Consider the following 24,810-nt stretch of genomic DNA (forward strand, 5'->3'; position numbering starts at 1 on the left):
TTGGAAGGCAGGTGACAAAAAGGTTGTCTCCCAGCAGGTGGATTCGGGTGATGGGCAGCCCTGTTGACTTGAGGCCTGTCTCTGCTGCTTGGGCCATTGGATTGCTCCTGCAGTTCATGGCTTTGCACGGACCTCAATCAGGCTGGAAGTGATACTTTCTATCCTTTCAAGCACTTTTTCCTCATTGTCATTGGCTGGGCTTTCCTGTGAATATTCCCCAACTGATGATGGACAGGCAGCCAGGGTCCACTCCCACCCTTGTGTCAATGCTGCTCTCAAACTATCTATAAAAGATTTTTCCTTCTAGTTTCCCTTCCCACTGGAATGTCAGCCGTGGCTCAGTGGATAGCATACTCGCCTCTGAGTCAAAAGGTTGTGGGTTCAAGTCCCACTCCTGAGACTTGGGCACATAAATCTAAGCTGACACACCAGTGCAGTGCTGAGGGAGCGCTGCACTGTTGGAGGTGCCATCTTTCGGATGAGACTGTAAACCAAGGCCCTGTCTGCCCTCTCAGGTGGATGTAAAAGATTCCATGGCACTATTTGAAGAAGAGCAGGGGAGTTAGCCCGGTTTCTTGGCCAATATTATCCCTCAATCAACATACCAAAAACAGATTATCTGGTCATTATCACATTGCTGTTTGTGGGAGCTTGCTGTGCGCAAATTGGCTGCCGCATTTCCCACATTACAACAGTGACTACACTCCAAAAGTACTTCATTGGCTGTAAAGCACTTTACGTGTGCGATGGTCGTGAAAAATGCTATATAAATCCAAGTCTTTCCCTCCCAGCGAACACACACTTGAACAGTTCAACTCTCTGCACTTGTTACATTATGTTAATGGAATGGCTCTGAGGGGACTACATCAAATGGGCTTGGTTGCAAAGTGAGCAAATGTCACAGCACAAAATAGATCCAAGTTCCTCAGTAATTGGCCATTCTCATTCAGAGAAGGCTGGAATGTAAGGTTGCCAGCCCTCCAGGATTACCCAGGAGTCTCCAGGAATGAAAGACAAATCTCCAGGGCACTGCAGCGAGCAATCTGGGAGAAAAATCACGAGAGCAATAGAACATTGTGTTTTTGAAAAAGAAAGTCTTTAAACATTTTGTTTATTGGTTATAAAAATCTGAGTTGGGAAAAATGCTGTTTGATTGGGTCAAAAATCATCCAGTAGGGTAAACAAAGTCTATTTGCTTTCCGATTGGCCGAGGGAAGACAGTGCGCCGGAGAAATGGGCATGTTTGGGTGATCAATGGTGGGAGTGTGGGGGCGGCGTGGTTAGAGGCAGGAGGTCATGTGATAACATCTCCAGGAAATCGTCCAACCAGAATTGGCAACACTACTGGAAAATGGAAGTGGAAACGTTGCGCTGGCACAGTAGGGTGCTGTTCAAAGGTTGTGGTTAAGACGCGTCGTTGGGCAGATAACAAGAAGCTCCACCCTATGTCTAGGTTGCCATCCCCAACACTGGGTAAAAAAAAATGGGAAAACATTTTAAATTTCAGCACCTTGATGAGCACAAAAATTAAAATTGATCTGGTTTTCCTGAACTGTGGATGACAGTGGCTGCTCCGTAACTAATTCTCAGCATAAAGCCAAGCAGGGTGTGATTCTACAGACACAACCTTTGGTAGTGGCCACCCGCTTCAAAAGGTCCTGGTCAAATATTTTTCTTGACAAACACGATTGCTGATTTCAGGCTGCTGGGCTGCCAAACTGATGCTGGTGCCAAAGTAATCACTCGCAATGAGCCATCAACATAAGCAGACAGAGAAGCAGAGTTTACGTGGAGAGAGAATGTGGGAAATATTATGGAGAGAGAATGTGGAAGTGAGTGCACACAAATGTAGTGGAGGCAGCCAGTGGGTGGGCATGTGGGCAGAAAGTGTACAAGTTAAAAGAAAACAATGTGTGCACAAATGGAAGGAGAAAGTTTCCATGATGAAAGAGAAAAGGGAGTCAGGGAGGTCTCGTTCTTCCTCTATTGGCGCCATTATTAAGTAAGAAAGACTGCCCTAAGTGGAGGAAGTGCATCCGGGAGAGTGCTGAGCTCCTCAAGTCTCGTCACCGAGAGCATGCAGAAATCAAGCGCAGGCAGCGGAAGGAGCGTGCGGCAAACCACACTCCCCACCCACCCTTCCCCTCAACCACTGTCTGTCCCACCTGTGACAGAGACTGTGGTTCTCTGTACAACTACCGAAGAACTCATGCTAAGAGTGGAAGCAAGTCTTCCTTGATTCCGAGTGGCTGCCTACGCTGAAGAAAGAACAAAATTGCATTTACGTAGCACCTTTGACACTATCCAGATGTCCCAAAGCGTTCCATAGCCAATTAAGTTTTTCTTTAAAACCCAGACTTAATAAGAAGAAACAAATATAGCGCACTTACGCTCATCCTCTGCCACCTCTTCATCTCCTGCCGCCTCTGCTTCCTCCGAAGCCTTTGCTTTGTAGTACGTCGCTCGTATAATGGTCGGCTTGTGTTTGCGGTGCCTCTCAAACCGCTTCTGCTCTGTGCGTGACCCAGCGAATGGTTTGGTGACTTTATTATCACTTCTCTTCCGGCTGAGCTCTTTGTTAAACATTTCAGCTAACAAATGGATGTGTCTCTCCTTCAAATAAACCAGAATTGGAAGCCATTAGTTTGGAGAAAGTTTCAAGGGCTAGTCAAGGATCCCGGGGCTAAACAAAATCACACTCCAGCTTTAAAGACTGCAACACTGACTTTTTCGGACTCTAAATTGGTTAGCCCAGTGTGACAGAGAACATATCTTTAATTTACAGTTTTGTTATTTTAGCCTTCAGCTCCAGATGGAGTATAATGTTGGAAAGTGTGAGGTCATGCACTTTGGCAGAAAAAAATCAAACAGCAAATTATTACTTAAATATTTAAAGATCTTTAACATTTAAAGACTACATGGATGAACTTCAGCAATTGTACATCCCTGTCTGGAGTAAAATTAAAACGGGGAAGGTGGCTCAACCATGGCTAACAAGGGAAATTAAGGATAGTGTTAAAGCCAAGGAAGAGGCATACAAATTGGCGAGAAAAAGCAACAAACCTGAGGACTGAGAGAAATTTAGAATTCATCAGAGGCGGATTCAGGGTTTAATTAGGAGGGGGAAAATAGAGTACGAGAGGAAGCTTGCAGGGAACATAAAAACTCTCTGCAAAAGCTTCTATAAATATGTGAAGAGAAAAAGATTAGTGAAGACAAACGTAGATCCCTTGCAGTCAGATTCAGGTGAATTTATAATGGGGAACAAAGAAATGGCAGACCAATTGAACAAATACTTCGGTTCTGTCTTCACAAAGGAAGACATAAATAACCTTCCGAATGTACTAGGGGACAGTGGGTCTAGTGAGAAGGAGGAACTGAAGGATATCCTTATTCGGCGGGAAATTGTGTTAGGGAAATTGATGGGATTGAAGGCCAATAAATCCCCGGGGCCTGATAGTCTGCATCCCAGAGTACTTAAGGAAGTGGCCTTAGAAATAGTGGATGCATTGGTGATCATTTTCCAACAGTCTATTGATTCTGGATCAGTTCCTATGGACTGGAGGGTAGCTAATGTAGCACCACTGTTTAAAAAAGGAGGGAGCGAGAAAACGGGTAATTATAGACTGACATCAGTAGTGGGGAAAATGTTGGAATCAATCATTAAGGATGAAATAACAGCGCATTTGGAAAGCAGTGACAGGATCGGACCAAGTCAGCATGAATTTATTAAAGGGAAATCATGCTTGACGAATCTTCTGGAATTTTTTGAGGATGTAAAGAGCAGAGTGGACAAGGGAGAACCAGTGGATGTGGTGTTTTTGGACTTTCAAAAGGCTTTTGACAAGGTCCCGAACAAGAGATTGGTATGCAAAATCAAAGCGCATGGTATTGGGGGTAATGTACTGACGTGGATAGAGAACTGGTTGGCAGACAGGAAGCAGAGAGTCGGGATAAACAGGTCCTTTTCAGAATGGCAGGCAGTGACTAGTGGGGTGCCGCAGGGCTCAGTGCTGGGACCCCAGTTCTTTACAATATACATTAACGATTTAGATGAAAGAATTGAGTGTAATATCTCCAAGTTTGCGGATGACACTAAACTGGGTGGCGGTATGAGCTGTGAGGAGGCTGCAGGGCAGATGCAGTATAATGTGGATAAATGTGAGGTTATCCACTTTGGGGGCAAAAACACGAAGGCAAAATATTATCTGAATGGTGGCAGATTAGGAAAAGGGGAGGTGCAACGAGACCTGGGTGTCATGGTTCATCAGTCACTGAAAGTGGGCATGCAGGTACAGCAGGTGGTGAAGAAGGCAAATGGTATGTTGGCCTTCATAGCTAGGGGATTTGAATATAGGAGCAGGGAGGTCTTACTGCAGTTGTACAGGGCCTTAGTGAGGCCTCACCTGGAATATTGTGTTCAGTTTTGGTCTCCTAATCTGAGGAAGGATGTTCTTGCTATTGAGGGAGTGCAGCGAAGGTTCACCAGACTGATTCCAGGGATGGCTGGACTGTCATATGAGGAGAGACTGGATCAACTGGGCCTTTATTCACTGGAGTTTAGAAGGATGAGAGGGGATCTCATAGAAACGTATAACATTCTGACGGGACTGGACAGGTTAGATGCGGGAAGAATGTTCCTGATGTTGGGGAAGTCTAGAACCAGGGGACATAGCCTTAGGATAAGGGGTAGGCCATTTAGGACTGAGATGAGGAGAAACGTCTTCACTCAGAGAGTTGTTAACCTGTGGAATTCCCTGCCGCAGAGAGTTGTTGATGCCAGTTCATTGGATATATTCAAGAGGGAATTAGATATGGCCCTTACGGCTAAGGGGATCAAAGGGTATGGAGAGAAATTAGGAAAGGGGTACTGAGGGAATGATCAGCCATGATCTTATTGAATGGCGGTGCAGGCTCGAAGGGCCGAATGGCCTACTCATGCACCTATTTTCTATGTTTCTGTGTTTCTAAATAGAGAAATATTGCAAAGTGCCGCAGTACAGTGGGACCTGGGGGTACTTGTGAATGAAATACAAAAGGATAGTATGCAGGATCAGGAAGTGATCAGGAAGGCCAATGGTATCTTGGCCTTTATTGCAAAGGGGATGGATTATAAAATCAGAGCAGTCTTGCTACAGCTATATAAGGTATTTGTGAGGCCACACCTGGAATACTGTGTGCAGTTTTGCTTTCCATATTTCCGAAAGGATATACCTGCTTTGGAGGCAGTTCAGAGAAGGTTCACTCGGTTGATTTTGGGAATGAGGAGGTTGACTTATGAGGAAAAGTTGAGTGGGTTGGGCATCTACTCATTGGAATTCAGAAGAATGAGAGGTGATCTTATCTAAACGTATAAGATTATGAGGAGGCTTGACAAGGTGGATGCAGAGAGGATGTTTCCACTGATGGGGGAGACTAGAACCAGAGGGCATGATCTTAGAATAAGGGGCCGCCCATTTAAAACATAGATGAGGACATTTTTCTTCTCTGAGGGTTGTAAATCTGTGGAATTTGCTGCCTCAGACAATTGTGGAAGCTGGGACATTGAATAAATTTAAGACAAAAATAGACATTTTTTTAAACGATAAGGGGATAAGGGGTTATGGGGAGCGGGCGGGGAAGTGGAGCTGAGTCCATGATCAGATCAGCCATGATCTTATTGAATGGCAGAGCAGGCTCTCGGGACCGTATAGCCTACTCATGTTCTTATGTTGTTGGTGAGAAACTGTATCCAAGATCAGACACTGTGCAGTCTGGCAATTCATTGCCCCACGTTTCTCTCCATATCTCCTGAAAGTTTGACTCTTGCTGAGATATGGCTCCCTGAGCTTCATCAGCCACCCAATAGCTCATCCAAGTAGCTCATCAATGGGCCATTTAATCAGAGAGGGCATCACAGCCAAAAACAAAAGGAACGACTGGGTAACCATTGGGAATGAGAACTCTGCCTGATTTCCCCCTTGGGGGACAGTCTGACCAACTTGAGTTGCCCCAGCTGAAGCCAGCTAACTGATCAAGTCCTCACAGCACAGAAGGAGGCCTTTCGGCCCATCGAGTCTGTTAAGTATCGAATAACTCCATGAGGCTAAGTACAGTTTGCTAGTTCAGGCATTACCTTACTCCAGTTTATTTATTCTCAAAGTAAGGATTCAACATGGCTGCTAACATTATGTACACGGCTTGCAGGTATCTGCCAGTGACCATTAGGACTCCGACAGTCGTGCCCTCCGGTGGCAGGTAAAACCCAGTTAACATAGATAACAGAGTCAATGCCGGCTCTGTGTGGAGCAATCGAGTCAGTCCCATTCCCCCGCTCTATCCCCATAGCCCTGCAAGTTTATTTCCCTCAAGTGCCTATCCAATTTCCTTTTGAAATCATTGATCGTCTCCCCTTCCACCACCCTCATCGGCAGCGGGTTCCAGGTTGTTACCACTCGCTGTGTAAAAAAAGTTCTTCCTCACATCCCCCTGTTTTTCTGGCCCAAAACCTTAAATCCGTATCCCCTAGCCCTTGTACCATCAGCTAATGGGATACAGCCTTTCTGTGTCTACGTTATCCAAACCTGCCATAACCTGTACACCTCTATCAACTCTCCCCTCAACCTCCTTTGCCCCAAGGAGAACAACCCCAGCTTCTCCAACCTAACTTTGTAGCTAAAATCCCTCATATCGGGAACCATTCTGGTAAATCTCCTCTGCACCCTCTCGAGGACCTTCACATCCTTCCCAAAGTGTGGTGATCAGAACTGGATGCATATTTCTAGTTGTGGCCTAACCAGAGTTTTATAAAGGTCCAGCATAAATTCCCTGCTTTTTGTACTCCATTTATGAAGCCCAAGATCCTGTATGCTTTGCGAACTACTTTGAGTGCAGTGCAGACAGATCAAACCTGCAGTGCAGTACCACTCTGTGCTCTGCAGTGATCCATCAGGCAAACACTTGTGAAATCTGGTGCTATTTGAAGGAAATTCTACGTTCCCCAGTAACTTAGTCGGGAAAATACGTTGTTCCGATGCTCAGCCTGAGACTCCTTTTCAAGAGGGGACACTGGCCAGCAAGCCTGCTTTAGGTTCCTTCAGCCATAGTCAAGTGACTTCTACCCCAGTGTGATGTTTATGACAGAGCGATCTGAATGATGCCCAAGTGTATCCTATACAACAGACTTTTGAGTTATAAGTCGGTATGGTAGCTGAGTGGTTATGGTATTGGATTCGCAGCCCAAGGGTTATAAATTCGAAACTCACCATGGCGTGGTGTGAGATTGAACTCAATAAACCTGGTGATTTGCACTAGCACCAGAAAATGATCATGAAAACTGGTTGTTTTGTTGTAAAAGCCCAACAAGTTCACTAATGTCCTTCAGGGAGGGGAAGCTGCCAGCTCTACCTGATATACACATGACTCCAGTCCCACACTATGTGATCAAGTCTAAGTGCCCTCAGGAGAACTAGGGATGGGCAATTAACAATTTATTTGATAGACAGTTCACTGTAGCATTGCTGGAAATTGGGGAGCCAGTTACTCTCCAGGCCTCAGTATTGGGCGCTGTAATGTATGCACATGTGAGTATTTTCACAGGTTTGTCGAGCTGTTGAGCGGTCTGAAAGAGTCCGTGTTCCATGTTTTTATGGAGTGTGCGAGGTTGCAGCCCCTGTTTCATTCTTTAAAGGGGCTGCTCCTCAATTTCTGATTGCACTTCAATCCCACATTCCTGATCTTTGGGCACCCTGTGCGGAGGGGAGCGGGTAGGTCCGAGGGCCTCCTCGTAGGACTGCTCCTGGGCACGGCCAAGAGTGCCATCAGCCGGTCCAGGCAGCGGGCGGTCGAGGGGGTCGTTCAGCCTGACTGCCTGCCTCTCTTCCGCGCCTACATCCGGGCCAGGGTGTCCTTAGAGATGGAGCACGCGGCGTCCACCGGTACGCTCGCGGCCTTCCGCGAGAGTTGGGCGCCGGAGGGACTGGAGTGCATCATCACCCCCGGCAACCAAATTTTAATTTGATTTTATTTCTTTTAAAGTTTAATTTGTTTTAATTGCCGGGTTTTAGTGTCCCCCTCCCCTTTTATAGGGGGCACTTGTAAATTATATGATTTTAATGCCTAAAAAAAAATCACAAAAGGAAAAAAATACAAAAAAACCCCCCAAAAAAAACAAAAAAAAAAGAGGGCAGTTATAAATGTCTGGAGTGTCCCCCAGATCGGGGGGCACTCGATCTAATGTTTATTTTGTACTCCCTAAAACAGTTGTGGAGCCCCAAAAAAACCTCAAAAAAAATCTACAAAAATACAAAAAAAACAACAAAAAAAAGGCCTTGCGAAATGTTTGGAGTGTCCCCCAGATCGGTGGTCACTTGACCTAATGTTTATTTGTTTACTCTAAAAGAGTTGTCGAGCTGTTGAGCGGTCTGGAAGAGTCCGTGTTGCATGTTTTTATGCAGTGTGCGAGGTTGCAGCCCCTGTTTCATTATTTAAAGGGGCTGCTCCTGAAATTCTGGCTGCACTTCAGTCCCACACTCTTGATCTTTGGGCACCCTGTGCGGAGGGGAGCGGGCAGGTCCGAAGGCCTCCTCGTAGGACTGCTCCTGGGCACGGCCAAGGGTGCCATCAGCCGGTCCAGGTAGCGGGCGGTCGAGGGGGTCGTTCAACCTGACTGCCTGCCTCTCTTCCGCGCCTACATCCGGGCCAGGGTATCCCTAGAGATGGAGCATGCGGTGTCCACCGGTACGCTCGCGGCCTTCCGCGAGAGATGGACGCCGGAGGGACTGGAGTGCATTATTACACCGGCAACCAAATTTTAATTTGATTTTATATGTTTTAAAGTTTCATTTGTTTTAATTGCCGGTTTTAGTGTGCCCCTCCCCTTTTATAGGGGGCACTTGTAAAATTTATGATTTTAATGCCCAAAAATAAAAACAAAAAAAAAGGGCAGTTGAAAAGTGTCTGGAGGGTCCCCCAGATTAGGGAACACCTGATTTAATTAATTATGCTTTACTCCAAAAGAGTTGTAGAGCTGTTGAGAGGATGCTCAAGCACGGGGGACGATCCCGTCCAAACTCACCCCTGTCCGGACGGAATTCTTCATCGGCGCCAAGCCCCGAAACTTCCCTCGGGAGCCGGCGTCTCACAACTTGAGCCTCCTCCGGGAAATTCCCCTCTGTGCCTTTCAGTTCTGCACGGAGGCGATTCCTGTACGAGCTGCTCTTGCACACTCTCCACTTTGCCATCCTCGTCTACCGTCCAGACACGCCATGGCGCACCATCTTGCTGTCTGGAGGAGGCGGGGGTCCCCAATGGAGTGCTCTCCACGTGGGAGTCCTCCCTTTATTTATTGGGGACTTGGCCTGGAGGGTGTTGCACGGAGCTGTCCCGTGCAATAGGTTTTTAAGTCGGTTCATGGACTCCCAGGCCGCCTGTAATTTCTGCGGACTGGAGGAGTCCATGTTCCACGTTTACGTTGTATGTGTGAGGTTGCAGCCCCTCTTCCAATATTTGAAGGGGCTGTTCCTCAAATTCTGGTGACACTTCAGCCGCACGCTCCTGATCTTTGGGCACCCTGTGCAGAGGGGAGTGGGCAGGTCGGAAGGCCTCCTCATAGGACTGCTCCTGGGCATGGCCAAGGTGGCCATCAACCGGTCCAGGCAGCGGGCGGTCAAGGGGGTTGTTCAACCTGACTGCCTGCCTCTCTTCATCTTACATCCGAGCCAGGGTGTCCCTGGAGATGGAGCAAGCGGTGTCCACCGGTATGCTCGCGGCCTTCCGCAAGAGGTGGGCGCCGGAGGGACTGGAGTGCATCATCACCCCCGGCAACCAAATTTTAATTTAAACCATGTAATGTCCAAAGTTTAATTTGTTTAATTGTGTAGGTTTTAGTGCCCCCCCACCCCCTTTAATCAGGGGGCACTTGATTTATTTGATTTACAGGTACAACCAAAATAGTTGTAGAGCTGTTGAGTTCTGAGTGACTTAGCCAGTCACATGATGTTCACAAGACTCAATAAAACCCCAGCCAGTTGGGTTCTGGGGATCCATGATGAGGCAGGTGATTGTGAGCCTGGTGGATGAACTTGTAATGTGTCGTGTGTTTGTTAAACCTTTGCTAATAAAGCAACTAGTTCTTAATAGCAATATGTTGCTATGAATTCTTAAGCAAAGAACCCTTGAAGCAAATACATTATCTGCGTCACAGAGGGAGAATATATGGGAGGAATAGTTGACGTTTTTGCCCTGAAATTTAAAAAAAGCAAATGGCAGCAGACTTAGCCTGTTCAACAATTTGCTTCAAAGGTTCGAGGTCCTTTCCCACATGGTGCTTGCAAGCCAGAAATGAGGTTTTTAAGCCTTTTACTCTGCTTCCGTTGGGACATCATGATCTATGACAAACATCCACACTGCACAAAAGCAAAATACTGCGGATGCTGGAATCTGGAATTAAAAAAAATGCTGGACATCTCAGCGGGTCAGGCAGCATCTGTGGAGAGAAAGCAGAGTTAACATTTCGGGTCGATGACCCTTCGTCAGAATTGCACAGCCCCATTAACACTTAACAAGGGCTTACAGTTGGGAAATTGCCACGGGCTATTTTCTATACTTCACGAGTGAATTTAAGCTATAATGTATTGTTGTTTCTTGCCTCTTCCAGTAACCCAAGGGAATTCCCGGCCTTTCTATTCCTTGCTATTTTCAAATGATCCTTTCTCAAGTATTTCCCCATTGCTGGAACCATTTTATATTTGAACACAATGGAGATTTCATGTTTGATCTGCCGCATTACAAAACACAGACTCAGCACTTTGCCCTCTGCGATCGGGTTGAAAATGGCTCCGGCTGATTAGATCTGTTGGCTGGTTGTTCAGGGTCCTTCTTGAGCTGAAATGAGCTTGGGCCGTCTCAGTTTTGATCGGAGTGGGCATTGAGCCCACAACATAAAGCTCGCCTTAATCTGGCACTAATGAGCAATTGTGCTCAGAGTAACGCAGGAAATGGAAAGCTGGCACTCACTGAAGCAGCAGGAGGTGCTTGCTCCAGAGGCCGAGGCCCATTGTTGGGGCCACGCTGAGGAAGCTTTATCCTGGCGTGGGCTACAGCTGACTGGAACTGCCTTTGACCATGGAGCTACGAGTTGGATTTTCAGGCCGGCAGGTGGCTGGCACCCATTCGTTGGCTCCACGTATTTACACTGAGAGGACAAATGCACCAACATTAGCGTCCCCTGGGAGGACAGACACACCAACATTAGCGTCCCCTGGGAGGACAGACACACCAACATTAGCGTCCCCTGGGAGGACAGACGCACCAACATTAGCGTCCCCTGGGAGGACAGGCGCACCAACATTAGCGTCCCCTGGGAGGACAGACGCACCAACATTAGCGTCCCCTGGGAGGACAGACGCACCAACATTAGCGTCCCCTGGGAGGACAGATATACCAACATTAGCGTCCCCTGGGAGGACAGACGCACCAACATTAGCGTCCCCTGGGAGGACAGACGCACCAACATTAGCGTCCCCTGGGAGGACAGATGCACCAACATTAGCGTCCTCAACCAGGCCAACATCCCCAGCATTAAAGTACTGACCGCACTTGATCAGCTCCGCTGGGCAGGCCACATTGTTCACATACCAGACACGAGACTCCCAAAGCAAGTGCTACACTCGGAACTCCTTCACGGCAAGCGAGCCAAAGGGGGGCAGAGGAAACATTGCAAGGACACCCTCAAAGCCTCCCTGATAAAGTGCAACATCCCCAATGACACCTGGGAGTCCCTGGCCAAAGACCGCCCTAAGTGGACCCTTTTCCTCAACGACTATCTATCCCACCTGTGACAGGGACTGTGGTTTTCGTATTGGACTGTTCAGCCACCTAAGGACTCATTTTAAGAGAGGAAGCAAGTCTTCCTCGATTCCGAGGGACTGTCTATGATGATGATGTGTTTACACATGACCCATGCGAAATTCTGCCTCTAAGTGAGCCGGATTACGCTGTGTAAACATGGAGAAGCACACAGACACTACCATTTGAGCTAAACAAACGGCAACGTAAACCCCCCTTGGGAATGTTTGATGCTGGCAGGGTGGGTGCCCATTCCCCAGTTCTGACCGGCCCTCACCGTGATGAGCACAAAAACTCAATAAAAAGTCACTTTTTAGTTCAAAACCCGAAGCTTTCACCCACGCATTTGTGGCTCACAGGCCAGCCCTATGATGCTGGAGTGGAAAGACGAGACCTGCTTCCAAAACTTGGAACGGCTCAAATTATGTAGTCGTAACTGTTTTTCTTCTTAATTGTCCTCTTGGATCCCCTTTCTACTTCGGCTGCTTTTCAAGACCAATGAAAGGGGATATAAATGGGACCCAGATGTCTGGGGGCTCTTGATATTCCCGCTTGGCTTGGCTTCTTACCTCAGACTGGGTATAGGTGGCTGCAGCATCTCTCTGCAGGAAGTTGGTGCCGATGTCGGTCATTTCTCCCTTCGTGCTGCCGCGGGCAATCGTGTGATTTTCCTTCTTCTCCATCTTGCCCTGAACCTTGTTGGCATTGCCCGTGATGGGCCTGTCCCCCCCGGAAGTGTATACAGCAGACGCCTGAGGAGAAAGGGAGATCAGTTAGCCAGTGTGGGACGCTGCTTGGTCTGCCAGTCCGTCTTCCCTCATTTCTCTCTTCTTTTTTTGGTTGGCCCCCTCTTTTGCTTTCTCTAAGTTTATGTCTGTAATACAACAGCTGCTACTATTTGTGGTTTAAAAAGCACCATTAAACACGAAATATAGCCAAAGGCACAGCAACAGCAATGATTAACGGGCATGTATGAACCAATTGGGTTTTTAAACAAATCCAGCAGCTTTCGTCAGCTTCGTTCTGTTATATATGCAGACTATAGATACACTCTCTGTGTAGTCACTGTAGAGTTGCATAAGATGGAGACTTGTTTACCTGATGTACTATCAATAAGGTTTACACTGTGTATATACTATGCTGGCACCACGAGAGGGTGCAAGTGGTGGAGACCGGGGTTTCCTGCCCTGGTGGCAGGGGCTGTATAAAAGGGGAGTCACCATGCGGCTGCCTCACTCTGGAGTTACGAATAATGGACCAAGGTCACTCCAGTTTGAGTACAACACATTGCCTCGTGGAGACATTCATAAGTACATTACGGACATAACACTTTCCCTGCTGCTTGCCCCTGCAATTGATCGGATTTTATTGGATTCAGTTTCACAGCTTGGCTTGGGATATGAAGTCCTGGGGGCCGAAATTTGGTCCCGCCCCGGCAGCGAAATTAGGGTTACCACCCCCAAGAGGAAGCGGAACGCAATGTTGTATGCTCCACTTCCTTTCGGGGGTGGGACTTGGACGGTGACCGCGGGAATTTTCCAGCGCTACGTCTAGAGCTGGTGGGAGCACAGGCCCCTCCCCTTCCGTTAAAGGGGAGGGCATGCTGCCGACGCTGTATAGGGGAGAAGGGGCCACCACTTCACCACCGGGGAGTGGGGTGCCGTGGTAGCAGCCCGGCACAGAAGCGAAGTGCCGGGCTGCAACATCGCGCCACGGACCCTGCGAGTTGGACAAGGCCACGACCGGTAAGTCAGCCATTTTTTTTTTAAGTGCGCACCGCACCGCCCCTTTAATTTTAGCCCCACAAGTGTAGTGAGGCCTGGTTCGTGACCTGCGAAACCGGCGCGGGTGATGCCCACGGCGGCCTCATGGGGCGCTACCGAATATTCGCTCCAGGACGAAAACGGGTTGCTGCGCAGCAGCCCGGGGTGCTACTGATTTGCACCTCTGCTAACTCGCGGAATTTCGCAGGAGGTGGTAGCGGCCCTGCACCCCAGACGAGAAGTCGTTTGAGGCCTGTTGGCGCCGGGGGGAGCGCTAACAGGAGGCTCAAACAATTCGGAATTTCTCCCCCCTGATCTCTGGGCTCTTAGTCTAACACTATAACCACTAGGCGACTGTACCTCAATTCCTGCACATTGACTCTTAGACCTCAAGCACTGCTTCTCGGCTCTTACACAAGTGCCGATGTCAGCTGCAGTACAGCAAAGGTGATGCGTCGCTGACTCTTTGAACCTGAACAATTAAGAGCAGTTTTGTGGACCCCCCCACCCACCCTGCAGCACTTCCTTTAAACCTGTAGTGCTACAAAAGAATTTCACTGACAATTGATCTGTTGAACTTATCTCAGAGAGTGCACGTATGTGGAAGTCTCTGGCAACTAATGTTAAAGATGCCCATGAAACTGCACTGCTCTGTGCAGTGTAACTGGGGTATTAAATTATCATTGAGTCCAGTGGTATTCATTCATCTTTAATATTCAATGTGCCACACTGTATAAATACAGCCAGCATCATCTTTTCACACCTCGGTTCTGCATCTGTTCTGTTGCTATGTGATGTGAGAACCATCTGTTTAAAGACCCAGTTATTGTTGATATTTTTGGATGAGGTTTATTAATTCTGTGTGCTTTCCCTGGAAGAACCTACAGTTGGGGGTAGGCAGGTGGACATAAAAAATCTCAAGGCATTATTCAAAGAAGAGCAGAGGAGTTCTCCCCGGTGTCTTGGCCAATATTTATCCTTCAACCGACATCGCGAAAAAAGATTGTCTGGTTGTTTATCTCATTACTGTTTGTGGGAGCTTGCTGTGTGTAAATTGGCTGCCGTGTTTCCTACATTACAACAGTGACTTCAATTTAAAACTACTTCATTGGCTGTAAAGCGCTTTGGGACATCCTGTGATCGTGAAAGGCACGATAAAACTACGATTTAGGATTTATCCACCAATGAACCAACAGCCTTTTCCGAATCTCTCGGCTAACATAATTCAAACAAGACAAAGCTCAGTGAGTAAAGAAATCAAATCACAAGGTTGCCTGGGACCACAGGCCACATGTGGTCTATGGGCGGCAGTTGAGGAGACCTCCCCGGATTAAATCAAGCTGTAGGGGGGCTCGGACAGAGCCAGGAAACAAGATGTGCAGAGGAGTGAAAATATGGTGCAACAAGTCTGATTGCAAGGTTATTACAAAGCATTAAAATGATTAGTTGAATTTAAAGGCTCATGGACACTGCACTGAAAGTTTAACTATATCATTTGATGGTCAGACCAATCCACACACTGGTAGGTGTGAATGTAAAAGAAAGACTTGCTCCCTTCACGACCACTGGACGTCCCAAAGTGCTTTACAGCCAATGAAGTACTTTTGATGTGTAGTCACTGTTGTGACAGCAGCCAATTTGTGCACAGCAAGATTCCACAAACAGCGATGTAATAATGACCAGATAATCTGCTTTAGTGGTGTTGGTTGAGGGACAAATATTGGCCAGGACATTGGGGTTAACTCCCCTGCTCTTCTTCAAAATAATGCCATGAGGTCTTTTACATCCACAGGAGAGAGCAGACGGGGCCTCAGTTAACGTCTCATCTGAAAAAAGGCGCCATTGACAGTCCCTCGGTATTGCCCTGGAGTGTCAGCCTAGGTTTTTGCGCTTAAGTCTTGGAGTTGGACTGGAAACCACCACCTTCTGATTCAGAGGCAAGGATGCTACCAACAAAGCCACTGGCTGACAGTGCATGGCACAGCACAAATCGACATTTGGTACTAATTGGTATCAAATTGCCAATCTCATTTAGAAAGGACAAAAGGCCAGCTATTATGGGAAGTGGAAACTTTGTTCTGGTGCAGTGGGGAACGAGAGCGTTGTCTGATGCCACTCAGTGATCTAGTTCGATAAAGCGCTAATGTTCGGCTGGCATGGAGATGCACCTCGAGGTAGTTTCTCTCCACATGGTTACTCACAAACCCAAAGGAGAGTCACTCGCTGCCAGTTTTTTACGCTGTTGGTGCGACATGAGCTTTTAACCCATCTGTACAGGCCAACAGTTAAATATTTCACTGAATCATAAAAATACCAACACCAAAGGAGGCCAATCAGCCCATCATGCCTGTGCCAATCTAGTGTACACTCTTCTCAATCTTCCTCACTGCCATGCTCCACCTCACAGTCAACAAGCTCCCCGCTGGAGGAGAACTAAACTACAGAACCAGTGGAAACCTGTTAAACCTTCGCCATCTCCAGGCCAAGACCACCCCAACCTCTGTCGTCAAGCTACAGTATGTGGACGACGCCTGCGTCTGCGCACATACAAAGGCTGAACTCAAGGACATAGTCGACTTTTTTATTGAGGCGTACGAAAACATGGGCCTTATGCTAAACATCTGTAAGACAAAGGTCCTCCACCAGCTTGTCCTTGCTGCACAATATTGCTCCCCAGTCATCAAGATCCACAGCGCGGCCCTGGACAACATGGACCATTTCCCATTGACGACGAGATTCAACACCGCCTCCGGTGCACCCTTCGGCCACCTGAGGAAAATAGTGTTTGAAGACCAGACCCTTAAAACTGCCACCAAGCTCATGGTCTACAGGGCTGTAGTAATACCTGCCCTCCTGTATGGCTCAGAGACATGGACCATGTACAGCAGACATCTCAAGTCGCTGGAGAGATACCATCAACGATGTCTCCGCAAGATCCTACAAATCCCGTGGGAGGACAGATGCACCAACATAAGCATCCTTGGTCAGGCCAACATCCCCAGCATTGAAGCACTGACCATACTTGACCAGTTCCGCTGGACAGGCCACATTGTTCGCATGCCTGACACAAGACTCCCAAAGCAAGCGCTCTACTCGGAACTCCTACACGGCAAACGAGCCAAAGGTGGGCAAAGGAAACATTACAAGGACACACTCAAAGCCTCCCTGATAAAGTGCAACATTCCCACTGACACCTGCGAGTCCCTGGCCAAAGACCGCCCTAAAGGGTGGAAGTGCATCCAGGAGGGCGCTGAGAACCTCAAGACCATGCAGAAAACAAGCGCAGGCAGCAGAAGGAGCGTGAGGCAAACCAGTCCCACCCACCCTTTCCTCAACGACTATCTGTCCCATCTGTGACAGAGTCTGTGGTTCTCGTATTGGACTGGTCACCCACCTAAGAACTCATTTTAAGAGTGGAAGCAAATCCTCCTCAATTCCGAGGGACTGCCTATGATGATGAGTGCCAACTTCACATCAGAGCTATTTAATCCCATTTCACTGTATCCTGAATATTGTTCCTCTTCAAGTGTTTTTCTAGCTTTCTTAGCCACTTACAGTAATGCATTTCAAGTAACCTTTTGCAAGAAAACATTTGACCCAGACTCCCCAATTAAGCTTTAGTACTAATGTAGGTGCTTGTAGGTGTTAGCTGTGGCTGAGTTGGTAGCACTCTCACCTCTGAGTCACTCCAGAGACTTGAGCACAAAAATCTAGGCTGATACTCCAGTGCAGCACTGTCAGAGGTGCCGTCATTTGGATGAGACATTTTACCGAGGCCCCGTCTGTTCTCTCGGGTGAACGTAAAAGATCCTATGACACTATTTTGAAGAAGAACAGGGAAGTTATCACCGGTGTCCTAGCCAATATTTATCCCTCATCCATCATCATCATAGGCAGTCCCTCGAAATCGAGGAAGACTTGCTTCCACTCTAAAAGTGAGTTCTCAGGTGACTGTACAGTCCAATGCAGGAATTAGAGTCTCTGTCACAGGTGGGACAGACAGCGGTTGAAGGAAAGGGCGGGTGAGGAGCCTGGTTTGCCGCACGCTCCTTCTGATGTCTGCGCTTGGCTTCTGCATGCTCTCGGCGACGAGACTCAAGGTGCTCAGCACCCTCCCGGATGCTCTTCCTCCATTTTGGGCGATCTTGGCCAGGGATTCCCAGGTGCTGGTGGGGATGTTGCACTTTATCAAGGAGGCTTTGAGGCTGTCCTTGAAGCATTTCCTCTGCCCACCTGGGGCTCGCTTGCCGTGTAGGAGTTCCAAGTAGAGCACTTGCTTTGGGAGTCTCGTGTCGGGCATGCGGACGATGTGGTCCGCCCAACGGAGCAGGTCGAGCGTGGTCAGTACTTCGATGCTGGGGATGTTGGCCTGAGCAAAAATACTGTCGTTGGTGCGTCTATCCTCCCAGTGCATTTGCAGGATCTTGCGGAGGTAGCACTAGTGGTACTTCTCCAGCGTTTTGAGATGTCCAACATCACAAAAAAATAAAATTATCACGTCAATATCACATGCTTTGTCTAATTTCACATGATGTGATGTGTGAAGGAATACTCTCCACTTGCCTGGATGAGTGCAGCGCCAACAACACTCAAGAAGCTCGACACCATCTTGGACAATGCAACCCGTTTGATTGGCACCCCATCCACCACCCTAAACATTCATTCCCTCCACCACCGACGCATTGTGGCTGCAGTGTATACAGTGGATTGAGAATGTGGAATTCGTTGCCACTTGGAGTGGTTGAGGCAAACAGCATCAATACATTTAAGGGGAACATAACAAAGTAAGAATTAGGAGCACTTCAAGCCTGCTCCGCAATTCAATAAGATCATGGCTGATCTTCTCCCTCAACTTCAGCTTCCCACACTATCCCCATATCCCTTGGTTTCCTTTGTATCCATAGAATCATAGAGGTTTACGTCACAGAAGGAGGCCATTCGGCCCATCGTGTCCACACTAGCCGAAAAGGAGCCTTGCAGCCTAATCCCACTTTCCAGCTCTTGATCCATAGCCTTGTAAGTTGCAGCACATCCAAGTAATTTTTAAATGTGATGAGGATTTGAGACCTCCTCCACCCTCTGGGTGAAAAAGTTCTCCTCAACTCCCCTCTAGTCCTTCCACCAATTACTTTAAATCTAAGCCCCCTGTTTATTGACCTCTCTGCTGAGGGAAATTGGTCCTTCTATTCACTCTTTCTAGGCCCCTCATAATTTTATACATCTCAATTAAGTCTTCCCTCAGCCTCCTCTGTTCCAAAGAAAACAACCCGAGCCTATCCAATCTTTCCTCAATGCTAAAATTCTCCAGTCCTGGCAGCATCCTCATAAATCTCTTCTGTACCCTCTCTAGGGCAATCTCATATTTCTGTAACGTGGTGACCAGAACTGTATGCAATACTCTAGTTATGGCCTAACTAGTGTTTTATACAGTTCTAGCGTAACCTCGCTGCTCTTATATTCTACGCCTCGGCTAATAAAGGAAAGTATTCCGTATGCTTCTTAACACCTTATCTACTTCTCCTGCTATCTTCAGGATCTGTGGACATGCACTAAAAGTTCCCTCGGTTGCTCTACATTTATCCATATCCTACCATTTATTCCTTTGCATTATTAGCCCTCCCGAATGCATTACCTCACACTTCTCTGGATTGAATTCCACATGCAACTTTTCTGACCATCTGACCAGTCCATTGATATCTTCCTGCAGGCTACAGCTTACTTCTTCACTATCAACCACATGGCACATCTGCGAGCTTCTTAATCATGCCCCCTACATTGAAGTCTAGATCATTGACGTATATCACAAAAAGCAAGGGACCCAGCACTGAGCCCTGTGGAATCACTGGAAACAGCCTTTCAGTCACAAAAACAACCATCGACCATTATCCTTAGCTTCCTGCCGCTCTGCCAATTTTGGATCCAACTTGCCACTTTCGCTGGATCCCATGGGCTTTTACTTTTCTGACCAGTCTGCCATGTGGGACCTTGTCAAAAACCTTGCTAAAATCCATGTAGACTACATCAAAAGTGCTACCCTTATCAACCCTCCTGTTTACCTCCTCAAAATGTTTTCAGGGGGTGGGGGGTTAGGGAAGTTAGATAAGTACATGAGGGAGGAAGGACTAGAAAGATACAGTGTTTAGGTGAGATGATGTAAGGTGGGAGGAGGCCTGTGTGGAACATAAATGTCAGCACAGACCAGTTGGGCCAAATGGCCTGTTTCGTGTAATTCAGTGTAATTCTAAAGCCAGCCATTATGAGATCAGAGAGCGGCCTGAGTGACTCTTCCTCTGATTTCCCAATCCCCTCAGTTGAAGAAATAAAACCAGCAATGACTGTTTTGTGGCATTAGCGTGTGGAGGCTCCAAGATCAGGCTTGCTGGCATGCCCCCCTCATTGTTGAATATGCTGCTGGCATTCTGTGTCTAGGTTCACAAGTGCCAAGTACTCACTTGGACAAGGTACTGGAGGATAGCCAGCTCCCATGGAACAGTGCCCCAAGGTAAGTCACTACCTTCAGGAGAGAAAAGTGGTAGAAAATATGACCCGAGCAGCGAACATACAATAAGATGTGTCTTACCTCTTCCAATTTTTCAATACGCTTGACAAGTTTGGTTGTAACGGAGTGCAACTTTAGGAGGTCGAATCCAATTAAGGTGCCTTCCAACAGTTCCCTCAGAGAGGAGAGCTGAAAACAAATTAGAAACACGTTGGAACATTGTTGTAATTGAGAAAACAAATCACAGGTCACCTTCACCGAACTGCAAACCACACACCCTCGAGGTGAATTAGCGTAACAGCACCCTGGAGACGAACTGGTCTCAACTGAAAGTAATTACCCTCCCCCACCAACACATTTTAAAGGACATAAAATGTTAACAGTATTCATTTAATCAGTTCAAATATTAACCACATTACTAATGATCTTGTTCTGTAATAATTAGCAAGCACAGTTGTTCGGGTTCCTTGGAGTCCTCCCACTGTTTATCAGGGACTTGGCCTGGAGGGTGGTGCACGGAGCAGTCCCGTGCAATAAATTTTTAAGTCGGTTCACGGGCTCCCAGGCCGCCTGCAATTTCTGCAGTCTGGAAGAATCCGTGTTCCATGTTTTTATGGAGTGTGCGAGGTTGCAGCCCCTGTTCCATTATTTAAAGGGGCTGCTCCTCAATTTCTGGCTGCACTTCAGTCTCACACTCCTGATCTTTGGGCACCCTGTGCGGAGGGGAGCGGGTAGGTCCGAAGGCCTCCTTGTAAGACTGCTCCTGGGCACGGCCAAGGGTGCCATCAGCCGGTCCAGCCAGCGGGCGGTCGAGGGGGTCGTTCAGCCTGATTGCCTGTATCTCTTCCACGTCTATATCCGGGCCAGGCTGTCCTTGGAGATGGAGCAAGCGGTGTCCACCGGTAAGCTCGCGGCCTTCAGCGAGAGGTGGGTGCTGGAGGGACTGGAGTGCATTGTTACCCCCGGCAACCAAATTTTAACTTGATTTTATATGTTTTAAAGTTTCATTTGTTTTAATTGCCGGTTTTAGTGTCCCCCTCCCCTTTTATAGGGGGCACTTGTAAAATATATCATTTTAATGCCCCAAAAAATTACAAAAAAACCCCACAAAAATAAACAAAAAAAAAAATTTTTTAAAAGAGGGCAGTTAAAAGTGTCTGGAGTGTCCCCCAGATCAGGGGGCACTTGATCTAATGTTTATTTTGTCCCCCGCCCAAAAGAGTTGTTTGGGTTCCGTGGGCAGTAGATTATAGTTCCGCTCCGAGTGGCTGTCTCGCAGAACAGCTGTGTTTGTTGTATCGGTGATCCTCCGTTTTCCTGCATAGTACTCAGTATACGACAGGAGTCACATCGTGAGGTATCATGATGGAAAACAAAAATAATAACCTATAAAATATCCAATATATATTCTAAGATATATAATTTCTTGAACTCTGTTGTTTGTAATAATTCTCAGTTTTCTCCTTATCCCATTCATCTGACATTATTTGGACAGCACAGTCCAGGCAACAGATAGCTCCGTCGCTGCTATCAGTGCCTCTCCTTGGTTGTTCCATCAGGATACGCAATTGTGCAGAAGAGATCCCTCAGGTCAGATTCCCCTTTGTCTATTTGACACCCATTTGCGAATAGTATAATAAGCTCACCCCCAAAGCGTGCCACTTGAGACTGGGATTTGAAATCTGGTCTCTTAGTCAGTTGTCCAAATCAGGTTTGGTGACACAGTAATTTTTTTTTAGTGTGCATTACTAACAACGTCTTTCAACTTGAAATATGTCTTCTAAGTAAGAGTCAGCTTGGTTCAATGATAGCATACTTTCCTGAGTCAGAAGGGCTGAAATTTAATTTCACCCGAAACGGGTCACACCTTTCGCTCCAGAAGTGTTTTTTCTGCCGGGTGGGATGAGGTCGACTCTTTCGGTAAATTCAGGTCTTTGTCATTTTTTTTCCCGGCGAACCGGAAATCGGTCATAATGGGGGCGGAATTGGGGCGGTTAGAGGGGAAGTGGAGGAGGGACAGAATCTCCTCCGCTGTCAGTCAGCAGCGGAACGGAGATGACGTCACGATGTGTGTGCGTCACCACGCTCTCCCCTTCACATTAAAGCCTTCGGCATTTAGAAACTTCGGTCCACTGGGCCACCAGGGAAGGTTTCGGCCGGGCCAGCAGTCTAACACCTAAGAGGGAGTACCAGGCTGCCTGTGGGCAAACCTAGGGGCATAATTGACAGCCCGACCTGGCAGTTGGCTGACAAAAAAAAATATGGCGGCCGTGGCAGTGCGCCCTCCCCTTGAAGGGCGGCCGCGCTGCCAAGGCTCACAGAGTGAAAGCAAGGTGCACTGACAGAAAAAGCTGTCTGGGGTACCATGAGGCAGCTTAAAGATTATTGGACCTAAATTTCTCGGGAGGTGCGATGCAGGTGCAGGAGATCGGCGATGCGCCATTTGATGATGCACTTAGGTCAGTCAGCAACAGTGGGGCAGAAGCGGGGACCGCCAGAAAAATCCCTGAGCTGAATTTCGCTGGCAGCGGCCATTGGACCGGAAGTCAGCAGCCGCTCGACTTGCCACCTGGCCACCACTTTCTGGTGGTAAGTGGCCTTTTTGGAGAACTGAATTTCAGCCCCAGAATGTCTAAGCTGTGCTCCTGAATTTCAGCGCATAATCTAAGATAATATTTCAGTGCCATACTGAGGGAGTGCTGTACTGTTGGAGGTGCTGTTCTTTGGAGAAGATATTAAAACAATGCTTCAAAAAGTACTTAATTGCCTGTGAAGTGATTCAGACATTCTGAGGACATGAAAGTGCTATATAAATGCAAGTTATTTGTTTTTCTTTTTCCTTTTCTTTCTCTTTGCTTTGTTCCTTTCTCTTCTTTCTTTCCCTTTATTCACATTCTTTAAAAAAATCTTTTTCTCTCTTTCTTTCATCTTTTTCTTTTGCATTTATATATAGGCCCACTTTTCTGCTTGAAGTGCTTCCATTATAAATAACTATTCATTTGGAAAGGCGTAGGTTACTCAAGGATGGATTTGTTAAAGGTAAATCGTGTTTGACTAACTTGATTGAATTCTTTGATGAGGTAACAGAGAAGGTTGATCCAGGTAATGCAGTAGATGTTGTATATATGGATTTTCAGAAGGTATTCGACAAAGTGCCACACAGAAGGCTTATTAAGAAAGTGGAAGCCCATGGGATTAAGGGGCAAGTGGTGAAATGGATGTGAAATTGTCTCAGTGACAAGAAGCAAAGGGTGGTGGTGAATGGATGTTTTACAGACTGGGAGGTGGGTTTGATGTGGTGTTCCCCAAGGGTCAGTTTTGGATCCATTACTCTTTTTCAATTTTTATAAACGACCTAGACTCGGGTGTAGGGAGCAGCATCATAAAGTTTGCAGATGATACAAAACTTGGCAAAGTAATAAATCATGATGAGGATAGTTGTTGACTTCAGAATGACAGACAGGATGGTGAGATGGGCAGAAGCATGGCAGATGGAGTTCAATGTGAAAAAGTGTGAAGTGATGCACTTTGGGATGACTAATATGGAAAGACACTATCGTATAAATGGCACATTTTGAAAAGTGTAGATGAGCAGAGAGATGGTGTCCATATACACAAATCCTGAAAGGTGGCAGGCCAGTTGGTAAGGTGGTTAAACTAGTATATGAGCTACTTGGGTTTATAAATAGAGGAATAGAATATAAAAGCAAAGAGATCATGCTAGAACTTTATAAATCACTGGTTAGGGCTCAGCTGGAGTATTATGGACAATTCTGGGCACCTCACTTCAGGAAAGATGTAAAGGCCTTAGAAAGGAGGAGGTTTACCAGGATGTTACCTGGGATGAAGGACTTCAGTTCTGAGGAAACATTGGAAAGGTTGGGACTGTTCTCCTTGGAACAGAGAATGTTTAGAGGTGACCTGATAGAGGTTTTCAAGATGATGAGAGGTTAAATAGAGGAATACTATTCCCTCTGGCGAGTAGGTCAATAACTAAAGGTCACAGATTCAAAATCATTGGGAAAAGATCTAGAGGGGAGATGAGGGGGAAAAAAATTCACTCAGAGTTGTCAGGGTCTGGAACGCTCTACCTGAAATCATTAATCATTTTTCAAGGGAGTTGGACAAGTACTCGAGAATGAAGAACGTTACCGGGTTACAGGCAAAAAGCGGGTATGTGGGACTAAGCACGACTGCTCTTTCAAAGAGCCAGCACAGGCACGACAGGCCAAATGGCCTTCTGAGCTGTAAGTTTTTCTGATTCTGTGAAATGCCCCAGTTTACAACGTGAGGCAGATTCCGCAGCAGCTGCAAGTCAACTGTGTAAGCACAGCTCAATCTTGCACACCCACAGTTGTGAGTTGCAACACAGATTTCTGGCTGCTAACCATTTCTTGATGTCTGGGCAGGTACGTACATGCCAGTAACTGCAATGCCTCATTGCTGACCTCTATGGGCAGGCTGAGTGCTCAGACTGTCTGACAACAGAAAATCGGTGGCTGTTGTGGTTCATGGGACACTAGCACCAGTACGGGGGTAGGAGGAAGCTCTTCCGATGGGACGGTTTCACTTGAACCGTGCTAGGACTCGTGTCCTGGCGAGTCAAATAACTAGGGCTGTAGAAAGAGCTTTAAACTAATTGTGAGGGGAGGGTTCAGGTGAGCATAAATTTTAAAAGTCAAAGAGCAAGGAGAAGGGAATAGAGCAGAGTAGCACTGGGGG

The 24,810-nt window shown here is 47.1% G+C and overlaps 2 protein-coding genes across 2 annotated transcripts in view; one reads left to right on the top strand and one right to left on the bottom strand.

Moving 5' to 3' along the window:
* LOC139269165 (cyclic AMP-dependent transcription factor ATF-6 alpha-like) overlaps positions 1–24,810 on the top strand; it is a 686,031-nt gene that overhangs the window by 394,316 nt on the left and 266,905 nt on the right. The window lies entirely within an intron of this gene.
* Positions 1–24,810, bottom strand: part of LOC139268182 (olfactomedin-like protein 2B) — an 86,216-nt gene that overhangs the window by 27,227 nt on the left and 34,179 nt on the right. Inside the window, exons 3-5 of the mRNA XM_070886233.1 lie at positions 20,170–20,277; positions 12,396–12,578; positions 2,391–2,613 (exon numbers count right to left, since the gene is read on the bottom strand). Of these exons, the coding sequence (XP_070742334.1) occupies positions 2,391–2,613; positions 12,396–12,578; positions 20,170–20,277 (514 nt within the window). The remainder of the gene's footprint in view (positions 1–2,390; positions 2,614–12,395; positions 12,579–20,169; positions 20,278–24,810) is intronic.

This window comes from Pristiophorus japonicus, chromosome 8 (assembly GCF_044704955.1).
Source record: "Pristiophorus japonicus isolate sPriJap1 chromosome 8, sPriJap1.hap1, whole genome shotgun sequence".
NCBI classification, from domain to species: domain Eukaryota; kingdom Metazoa; phylum Chordata; class Chondrichthyes; family Pristiophoridae; genus Pristiophorus; species Pristiophorus japonicus.